This window comes from Puma concolor, chromosome A1, assembly GCF_028749965.1.
Source record: "Puma concolor isolate L17-30 chromosome A1, mPumCon1.1.hap2, whole genome shotgun sequence".
Lineage (NCBI taxonomy): Eukaryota > Metazoa > Chordata > Mammalia > Carnivora > Felidae > Puma > Puma concolor.
The window spans coordinates 128,632,571-128,643,617 of record NC_141667.1 but is presented as its reverse complement, the minus strand read 5'-3'; the positions used below and the strand labels follow the sequence as shown (position 1 = coordinate 128,643,617).

Below are 11,047 nucleotides of genomic sequence, written 5' to 3'. Positions count from 1 at the left end.
GGATTTCTCTCTTTCTTTCATGACCCCAAACAAATCCTACTCTTGGCTTCTTCACAAGTTGTACTGGTTCTGACGGGTCTTCACCCCTTCTCCCACTATAAGCCTTTCTTTAGGACGAATACACAGAGGCTTGGTTGGGTCCCTGCTTCTGTCCTGGTCTCTGAAGCCTACATCCCTCTGTGTGGCTTTTAAAAATATAAATCAGTTCATTAAAAAAAAAAAGTTGGGGCGCACCTGGGTGGCTCAGTCGGTTAAGCGTCCGACTTCAGCTCAGGTCATGATCTCGCAGTCCGTGAGTTCGAGCCCCGCGTCGGGCTCTGGGCTGATGGCTCAGAGCCTGGAGCCAGCTTCCGATTCTGTGTCTCCCTCTCTCTCTGCCCCTCCCCCGTTCACGCTCTGTCTCTCTCTGTCTCAAAAATAAATAAACGTTAAAAAAAATTTAAAAAAAAAAGTTGGGGGGGAGGAGGGGCACCTGAGTGGCTCTGTCCTTAAGCGTCCAAATCTTGGTTTTAGCTCAGGGCATGGTCTTGCAGTTTGTGAGTTCCAGCGCTGCATTGGGCTCTGCACTGACCTGTGGAGCCTACTTGGGATTCTCTCTCTCCCTCTCTCTCTACCCCTCCCCCTGCTCATGCTTTCTCTCTCTCTCTCTCTCAAAGTAAATAAACTTATTATATATATATGTCAGTATATATATATGTCAGTATATATATGTGTATATACATATGTGTGTATATATGTGTATATATATAATAAACTTATTATACATAATATATATCAGTATATATGTGTATACATATGTATATATATAATAAAAAACATATTACATATAATATACATTATATAAGTTATATAAGTTTATTATTATATATATATATACATATCAGTTTTCAACTGTTTCAACCTTTCAATTACCTTGAAAAAGAGAATCATGATTTGCACTGCCCCTCATCTGTCTCCATCCTTACCCCCCCCCCTCGCCCCCTGCCCACCATGCCCTGTGTGCCTGTCACATCAGCCTCCTTGCTGTCCCTCTATACACCATTCACGGCCAGGGCTTTCTCCTTGCAGTCTCGTCTCCCTGGGACACCTCCCTCCAGATGATGCCATGGCTTGCTCCTCTCCTCTCTCACCTGAGCCTCCCCTCAGATGTCATCTCATTAAAAGCCCTTCCCTGACCATCTTTTCTGAAACAGCAGCCTCCCTTGAACTCTGGCATTCCATATTCCCCTTTTTTTATTTGATTTCATGTTCTCCCCCTCAGCAACTACCACAGTCTCTCATGAATTTATTTTGTCTTTCCCTGTGAGACTCCAAACTTTCGGTGAGCTCCTTTTGGGGTGTCCTGGTCCCCATGGTGCCTAGAATGGTGCTCAGCACACAGCAGGGGCTTCACAAAGAGTTATTAAAGATAAGGGTGAAATCCTGCATTTCCTGAGCATCCCGGGCTTTCCTGGCCTGGTTTCCTGCAAGCTTGGAAGCAGTGTGTAAAAATACACATTACACCAGGACAGAAGCAAACAGAGAGACAAAGGTAGAGAATAAATAAGCCTGTCTCATTGCCTTCTGATTCCTCAGTGGAAGTTTCTGTTGAAGAAGTGAAACACGGCTGTCAGCAGGAAGTTCTGTGCTCTATCCTTGAGTAGAATATTTTAGTAACCTCTGGTCTGTCTTCACAGATGCCAGTGGATAGATGAGAGTTTGCTGCAGGAACAAAGAGGCCCCTGAGCTGGGGATGAGCATTTTAAATCACCTTCCTTCTTTCCTTCCATTTGAGAGCTCTAAGGGCTGAACATAGACGCTTTCTTCTTTGGAAGGACAACATTAACTGGCAGGGGTGAAGACGCCCCCCCCCCCCCCCCAGCAACTGATGTTGCCGAAGATGTTCCTTTAGATGCAAGGTGTTCTGGGCCCTGCACCTTAAGTTGTGAGCCTGTTTTGGCAACAAAGTAGGGAATACGGTTAGCTCTTCTACAGTCCTGGGTGTAGTGATGTTTCCCATTTTCGGTGCTGACTGTGTACAGTTATAGCAGACAAAGGTCCTACTGTAGCTGTGAGCTCCAGGATGCCTGGGGGGTTTCAGGGTGTTTGCTGCTAGTTTTCCCAAGGATTTTGGACAATGATAAACATAAGCAGCTGTTCTCTTCCTCTGGCCCAGCTACGTGCACCTACACCATGGCTGAGCAGGGTCCCCTGCCCGGCTTGCAGTCCCGGCCTGGAAGGGAGTCACTTCCGAACATCCTATGCACAGGAAAGCAGAAAATCTGAGGCAACCCGTTTGTGTCTTTTGCTATAGGAAAATGCAAAGCTAGTAGAGTGAATTAATTCCGGGACAGACAATAGAGCGGGGCCCCGGGCAGGGTCATTCAAGAGACACAACTTCTTCCTTGAAGCTTTTAGCAGAAACAACTCCACTCTGAGCCCTCACAACTTTTGAAGCTTTTCTTGGAGGATTCTTTGTTTGCTCCTAGGGCAGTTAGAGAAGGCATTCAACTTTCCAGAACCTTCTGTAAAGGAGCCTTTTTATCTGAAAGAGGGATCCTTGCCGGTGACTAGGCTTAGCGATGCCTGCTGGAGACCCAGCATATGAGTCTGTGGAACCAACTCATCAGGATGTGTGAGGAGGGTTAACACATGCACAAGGGGAAAATGCTATTAATGGCTCTCCTTTTGGCCCTCTGCTTCTACTCACCTCCTAAACAGGTACGATTTCTTTTAACATTAGAGCATACTATTTTCCTGAACACATTTCTACCTCCTGCCTCTAAATAATTCAATTCATGAAAAGGGACAACCCAGTGGGGAAAAAATTTGGTCTTCATGTGTGGTAACTTGTAAGCCGGGGAACAGGCCACAGGGACATTTTAGGAAGTATCTCTTGTAATCATCCACATTCTGAAATTTACAACAAAACTGCTTGTGGCCAATGCTGTTAGCTACTTGTCAGACAACAGACAAACTCACTGCAGTCAGAAAAATCCCCACTGGGTTTGGGCGGCTGATTTCTCTGGCAGCAAATGAAAGCTTTGGCTGTTGCCCTTAAAGACGGGCTGAGCAAAACAGGACTGAGCCCACCGAATGTCTCCCTACTCGCCCCCCTCACTGTAGGCACAGCTGGGGAGATATATGTGTGTGTGTGGGGGGGTGTGCAGGCACCCTAACTCACAATTTTAGGCAGGTGCACACACCATCCAGACATACCACACCAGGGTAATTCATCCCACACCTCACAGCCAGGGTGATCCTAGCCTCAATGGACAACAATTTGGAGGCATTGTTTACCAATCAATTTCTCCCTCTAAATAGGCTGTTATAAGAGTGGACCCTTCTGCTTGCCCAGCCTGGGCCCACCTGTCACTGGGACTTCCTAGCCAGTGGTCACACTGTATTGATCTTTTTAATCCCTTCTCTTTGAAACACAGAGCCAGCTGATGTGGAGTTCCTCAAAAGAAAGAGTCTCCCACCGCCCCTACCTCTACAGGTAGCTGCATATCCGGGGCTAATTCCCCACTAAAAAGTCTTAATTGGCTTACGGGGAGCCTGAAAGATCTCCCTTGTGCTTATAAGGTGAAAGGAAATGATGTCTCCCAAATGCCCTGGCCCGTCTTTATCCATTTCTTGGTGGAAATCAAGTGCATTGTATATTTTTAAGTGTTTTTGAAAAGGGAGTGGAGAGTTTGGAGGTGGGTGAGGATAGTGTTTCACTTTAGTGGTTGAGCCGCCAGGGGATGGGAAGAAAGCCTCAGAGAGACACCAACATGAGGCGAGAAACTTGGTGACTTATTTTTTTACTTCGTTTTTATTTACACGAAACATCTGCAGTACAAAAATGTAAACTTTGATACCTCATAATAATAGAATAAACTCTTTATGTACAAAAATACATTTTCATATGAAAGAAGCATCTTGAATAAATTAAAGTACTTTCCAGCCCTGTGCCTGAATAGCTACGCAAGTCTGGGTTCTTCCTAGAGCAAGCCTGCAGTGGTGGGGGTCGGGATCCATAATGCATGAAGCCCACTCCTTGTCTCTCCTTTTTAAGCCTTTTCATTGTATTGTCAGCCGGCTCAAACCGAATTTTCATGCTCGTTTTTCTTCATTAGAGTTCTACAAATTGTAAAATTGACTTTTCACCTCGTCTTCAGGGGCTGAGCTGTCCCTTTTCTAAATCACACTGAAGTGGTGGCTGGGGTCAGCTCTGAGCCAGCCACAAAGGAGGTTTTGTGGAGTTCAGAAAGTGCAAAAGGAAAGGCCGTCTAGGGGCGGGCAGGAGGGGCCCAGGGCTGAGGGCTGGAGAAACAGACCAAGGGGCAGCCACGGCGGCGGCGAGGGTGCAGCGACCTAACAAGCGGCTCAGGTATCTCCCACCCCTTTAAAGCTCCCGCTTCCTCCCTCCGCCCAGACTGGGGGTCCTGAGACTGCAGCTGGGGCTCCATCTACTGCCTGTTGCCTTGGGAGGGGGAAGGTAACGGTGTCCCTGAAGGGCCTAGTGGTAAGGGATGAAACAGGGCGTCGTGTGGAGCAAGTCTTTGGGCAGCCCGGGGAAGGAGAAAAGGGGGTCGCCGGGGCCGTAGGCGAAGTCTTCCGAGGCAGCGGGGCTACTGGGGTCAGAGAGTGGCGAGGCCGCGGCGGCGCAGGGAGAGGCGGCTGCACCCGAGCCCCAGGACTCGGCGTCGCTGGAGGGGCTCGGGGGCCCGGGCAGGCAGGGGGCGCACTGCGGCGGCAGGAGGCGCTCCCGGGCACCGCTCCCGGGCAGTCCCTGGTCGGCCAGGCGCAGAGTCTCGGCCAGAGCCCAGATGTAGTTATAGGCGAAGCGCAGCGTCTCGATCTTGGTGAGCTTGGTGTCGTCGGGGAAGGAGGGCAGCACGCTGCGCAGCGCGTCCAGAGCCGCGTTCAAATTGTGCATGCGGTTGCGCTCGCGGTCATTGGCCTTGACACGCCGGCTCCTGCGCAGCGAGTGCAGCAGCGCCTCGGAGCGCACACGCGCTCGGCCCCTGCGCCGCCGCCGCTCCTGCTCGTCGTCTTGCGCCCGGGGAGTATTGGACGCTGCAGGAACCGCGGGAGCGCCCCTGCGCACTGGCACGGGCGTCCCCGAGGCGGAAGCTGGCGGCTGGAGCCCGGCACAGTCTTCCTCGTCGGTGAGGAAGCCGGATAGGTCGCTGCTGCTGCTGCTGGCGCAGTCGAGGTCCGAGAGGCATTTCTCCAGAGGGGCCGGCATCTTTGCGTGGCACAGGACCGACGGGCAGGTAGGAGGGCGCCTGGAGGACAGGAGCCCGGACAGAGGGTAGGGCCGCCGGGGCGCACTTACGTTCCAAATGGCCCAGGCCAACCCTGTGGCCGCTGCGGGCTTCACGGCCAGGAAAGGTGCTGGGGCGCACCTGGAGCTGGGTTTCACCTCCTCGCCTCGTCTGCTGCAGGGGCCACGCTCCCAGTCGGTCTCCCGAGTGATCTCGCCGGCGAGCAGATCAGCTCGTGTGAGTACCGAGTGTGGCACACGACCGGCCTCAGGACCCCTTAAGTACCCGCCCCAACAATGGGCGCCCCCCTCCCTTGCCACCTCCGCCCCCGCGGCAGCCCCCGTGAATGGAGCGAGGCGGCAGGTCAGCCCCGTGCGGCGCCCGGGTATTTGCATAATTTATGCTCGCGGGGGGCCGCCCCGGCCCCTCCCCCCTCCCGGAGCGTGCCCGTAATTACCGCGGGCCAATCGGCGGCGTCGCGCGCGGCCCCGGGAGCAGTCTCCGGGCTAAGCTGGCGGGGGCGTCTCCAGGCAGCGAAACGGAGGCGGGGGCGCCCGGCGATTAGCGGCCGAGGCACGCTCCTCCGGGGGCGGGCCCGGCGCCCCTCGCTGGGGTGGGATGGGGAGGCGGGGCTCGGGCTGGAAAGTGTGAGCCGCGGAGCAAGTTGCGGAAACCTGGAGCCGGCTGGGAGCCTGGGTTCGTTTCCTCTCTCCCGCTGCTGAATGGCCGCGTGACTTTGGGCAAGTGATTTGACCTCACTTTCCCCGTCTGTAAAATGGGACACACGTCTACCCTGTTGAGGATGTTGTGAAATGATGTTCGGAGGACAGTTGGCGCGGCGCTTTTGTAACGCAGCGCCGGATAAATGGTTGGGAGAGGCAGCGCCCTCAGAACCGAGGGAAAACCCTATCCACAGACGGAGAGTGGCCGGGTGTGGATCATAGAGCAGAGGGCAGGCGTAAGCGCTGTCGCTTCTTCCAGGTTGGTGAAGAAATAAGGGAAGGTCTCTGCTGACCGTCGCCTAGGGGCCGGGGACCGGGAGGCAGGAGGTGGAGGAGCAGTTTGGAAAGTAAAAGAATGGATGATTTTTTCGAGTGCAATCTTGGCCAAATACTCCTAACACCACCCTAGTCCCCCAGCCCTCTTATTCCAACACTTTCAGATGACTTTTAAAGTAACAGAATCCCCTCCCCTCAGGGAGCCCTCCTTGCTCCTCTCTGCCCCCCACCCCCTACTTTGCTCTGCCTCTCTTGAAGGTGCTTGCAGTCTCTGAGGCTCCCTGGAATGTGAGCCAGACAGGGGACCTGGCTTTCCTGGCCCAGGAGAAAGGGTAGCAAGCACTCAGTAGCAGTCACAACCCACCTCCCTGGATTCCTTTCTATACCTTAGTGATATAAACGCACCTATTAGAGCAGGTTTTCACTCTGCTGGTCAGCAGTCGCTTTTCCACCAGTGTTCATGTTGGAGCAGTAGATCCCAGGCACCCCCACGTTTGTACTTAGGGGGAAATAGTCACCAAGGAACAGCACCAGACGATGCAGGTGGGAAAGTTAAAAAACGAAATGAACACCTTTGAGCAAAGTTTCATTGTCCTCCCTGTGACATCTGGATGATGGCCTCAGGCCTGGTCTGTGGCCTGTTGTCCTCAGAGCTGTCTCTGCCTGCGACGCCGTCCCCTTTCTACAGAGGTGTTGTCTGGAGGCAGAGCCTGCCTCCGCAAACTGTCCAGTGACAGTCTTCAGGCTTCGTGGACTCTATCCAGCCCTGCTTTCCCCTCTGCTGCGCCTTACATGTACTCCCAACCTGGAGAGAAGGCTGGGCACGGTCATGTATAAGAGCTTTAGGTTTGTTAGAAGTCGCAAAAAGTGGATTTGATCAGCTTAAGCAAGAAAAGGGAGATTGTTGGGTGATGCGAGGCATTTCAAGGAACACAAAGCTGCTGGCATTTGTGTGAGCCTACGGGAGCCTAGGTATCCTCAGCCCTGCTCCCAGCCTGTTCCGTCTCTGCTTTCCTGAGGCCTTGGTGCATTCCCACTACCCGTGACTTGACATTGCTGGGCCCCTGTATTGTATTCTTGAGACTGGAGTACTAAGTCACCATAAACGAGGCACCTTAAAACAACAGGTATTTATTCTCCAGGAGGCTGGGAGTCTGAAGTCAAGGCATCAGCAGGGTTGGCCCTTTTTGGAGGCTCTGAGCGAGAATGTGTTCCAGGCCTCTCCTAGCTTTTGGTGGCTCCTGGTAGTTCTTGGCATTACTTGGCTGGTAGCTGCTCTACTTCAATCTCTGCCTTCTTCTCTGTGTTTCTGTGTCTTCTGTTGCTTATAAGGATACTTGTCATTGGATTTAGGGCCTGCCCTGATCTAGGATGAGGTCATCTTGAAACCCTTATCTGTATTCCAGCTGCAAAGAACCTTACTCCAAATAAGTTCACATTCTGAGGTTCTGGATAGACGTGTCTTTTGGTGAGCCGCTATTCAACATGCTACATACAACTCCTTTTCTGAATCTCTGGAGGACAGAATCTGTTCAGGGGACTAGGGTCACTGGAGTGGCCATTTGTCATTTCTCGGCTGCCTTGCACCTGAGGAGCCTTCCTGTTCAGGAATCTGATTGCATGAGCACCTTCCTCCCCATTCTTGGCAGTTGGAGTGTGGCTACGTGCCTTAAGTGGGGTCAGTTGTATGCCCTGCTTGGAACTTAGGCTCTGAGCCAGTGACAGTTCAGAGTATACATGTGTTGTGCTGACAACCTGGAAACCAGTGGCCAGTGGTGGAAGGGTTGGCCAGGAGCGGTGGATATCCTGCCTTAGCTCTTCCTTGGGTCTGCCTGTCCCCCAAGCCCCCCAGATTTCATGCCTGGTTCTCTAGTCTTCTCATTGACTGCACAAGAAACTCCATAGTAGTGCTTTTCCTAGTAGGGCTCTTTTGCTTGAGTTAGCTAGGTTTGATGTCTGTGTGTGCTAAATAAAACACCCAAGTTAAACATTCAGTTGCCAAAGCATGGTGATTGAGGCAACCCATATACCACATTGCTTGCCTGTTCTGGGGCAAGAACTGTGCCAGACACTGGGTTAACAGGGATGAAAACCTGGCTGATGGCGGTCATGGGCTCTGAGCCTCATAAGCCTAGGGTTCACTGCTGGTAGAACTCTTGGAGATTATTCATCCATGCATTGTACCTCATACTTAGGAAACTGAAGTGGCAGATGGAGGGGTCTTTTCTCCAGGTGACCCCAGGGATCTCTGATGGTCAAACTAGAGCCGGATTCAGGAGAACTTCCAGCCCCTATTCCATGTTTTTCCATCACAGTTAATCAGTAAGTACATGGTGAGCATTTTCTGCTTTCTGCCCTATGCCAGATGCTCATATAGAGTCGGGCAGACCTGTAGTCATGGGGCAGGGGAGATGTGGCCACAGAAAAGTGACCTTTCCCTGGCTGAGAGAAGCACTGAGGGCCTACTAAGGGAGCAGACCTGAAGAGCGTCGTGCACCTCCAAAGGGAAAGGAGGTGGTTAGGGAAGCCTTCCTGGCAGAGGGAGGCTTGAGAAGGCCTTGAAGAATGAATGGGACGTGAACAGATAATTTAGGTAGAAGGGAGTGTGTGGGGATGACTGTGGCAGCACTTTGGGGGCCAGCGGGAAGAAGGTAGGAGGCAGTTGTGATGGGCCTTGAATGGCCACGGCGGTCTTTCTTCTTCCTCTTTGTTTCCTTCTCATGGTGCTTTCTCTGAGCAGGGCTGTCACAGTTGTTCGGTGGTTTACTGCACAAGGGCATCCATCGCAAGTGGGGAATACTTTCTAATCTCTTTACCACGTGCCGAGCCGTGCACTGTGATGTGAGATTGCATCTTTCCAGAGAGGTGTGCTTTTCAAGTGTGCCCAAAGGCACTTTATGAGCTCCCAGTGGCTCTGTGCTCTCTCCTGCCTGTGTCCCCCTCCTCTGCCAGTACCTTCGTGACCTGACTGGGTAGGCATCTTAACCTTGCCCTGCCTGCTCCTGGCTCTTGGGCGGTGCATGGGGCAGCTCCTCCCTGGACATTGGTGCCTGCCCACTTTGCTTTTAGTAAGTGCATCTGAGGCTTGGGAGGGGCACCTTTCCTGCAAGTGACCCGCTGAGGGTGGAGCTGAATCCTGGGAGAATGAGAATGAGGTGGTAGCTTAGGCTCAGGTGTGTCCCCTTTGAGGCTCAGGGCTTTCCCTTCCGAAGAAAAAGTTTGAGAAGTTTCTCCTGACCCCCCACATCCCTTGGAGCCTAGTGCAGGGCACGTCTGTGGAAAGGCCCGTCTGTCTCAGAGCACAATAGGATGCTATCTGGGCACGCAGTAAATCCAGCCACAGCAGGTGCCCAGGTGGCGAGGGCTGCAGTAGGTATTCTGGCTGCCTGATGTGTGAGCCATCCAGCTGCCCTTCTGCTGGGGGTGGAGGTAGGTGGGTGGGGCAGATGTTCCAAGGGTTTGGGTTAAACCAGAGTTTCTCACATTGTGGTCACCTGAAGCTGTAGGGATGATGGGGGACCCCAGCCCGTCAGAATCTGGAAGTACAGACCACATGCTGAAGTCGTGATTGACTGATACTTAGAGCCTCTGTTTGCCCCTCATATTGGAATAAAAGCCTTTCTTTAGCATTCACCTTCCTGTCGCGTGCTTATCTAAGCCCTTGAGGCAGATCAGACATGTTTCTGTGACAGCTCAGAGGTGTTCTAAGTGATGCCAAGACTGGGGCTTCTGTTGTTCTGCTTGCCTGTGTGACACCCTGGGGTGTCCCTTGGGGAGGATTCCCGGAAGGGATTCAGGGGCTGGAAGGTGCAGCCCTCTTCTGGGCAGTTCTGGAGGTCTGACTCAAGACCGCTGTGGAACCAGCAGGGAGGTGATTTCAGTCCCTTACTGAGAGGACCATTCTGCTGTCCACACCCTGCTGAAGGAACCAGCCTTCTGGAGAGATGGGAGGAGAGGCTCTCAGGGTTGAGGAGGGCATCTGATGTTTCCAGGGAAATTTGAAATTCTTGGTGTTTTTCTTTTTTTAAGCTGAAGAAAGGCCAAAATAGGAGAAAATAGTGACATATTATAAATGTTTACCTGTAATAAATTAATATGGTCAGCATGTACATATACAAAGCTGACTGTGTTGTTCACAAGACGATTTCAGAATTTTTAACCAATTTTATTTCTTTTTAAGTAAACTCTACACCCAGTGTGGGGCTCAAATTCACAACCCCGAGATCAAGAGTGGCATGCTCTACTGACTGAGCCAGCCAGGCACCCCAGAAAATTTCAGAATTTTTAAATGAACATCAAATCATCACACATGTAGATATGGAAATGCAAGGATGGAAGCAGATTTTAATTTGTTGTTGCACATCCTCTTCCTCTAGCCTTGTCAGTGACTCAGTGGCCGTGTGTGTGACTTCATTTGGAGTTAGTGCCCACAGCCTTTGAGCCCTTTTGTGGACACGAGGCTGAGCCAGATGGCCTCCTTGCCGTCCTCCCTTTCAATTATCAGAAACATGTAAGCCTGAGGTTGAACAAACTACCTACCTTTTAGAGATGCTGCTTCGGGAATGAGGCTGAAAGGTTAGCGTCTTGTAATTCCAAGTGCTGGCATGAGCATCTGAATGTGTTGGGGCATGGGGAGGACACCATCACATTTCATACTTTTCTCCCAAACTGCTGTAGCTGAAATTTATCATTCCCTACCCACACCAGTTGTTAGAATATCAATTTCAAGAGTGCTGTGGCATCTACATGTAGATTTGAGTTTTGTTATGGGCAGTGTCTGTCCTTTTTTCATTCCTCCCTCCCTTCCTTCCTTTC

General features: G+C 51.8%; 1 protein-coding gene across 1 annotated transcript; it reads right to left on the bottom strand.

Moving 5' to 3' along the window:
* Positions 1-3,773: 3,773 nt before the first annotated feature.
* Positions 3,774-5,499, bottom strand: NEUROG1 (neurogenin 1). The gene has a single exon (XM_025924958.2). It carries the CDS (start codon positions 5,213-5,215, stop codon positions 4,484-4,486), a length of 732 nt encoding a protein of 243 aa, XP_025780743.1. The 5' UTR covers positions 5,216-5,499; the 3' UTR covers positions 3,774-4,483.
* Positions 5,500-11,047: the final 5,548 nt, after the last annotated feature.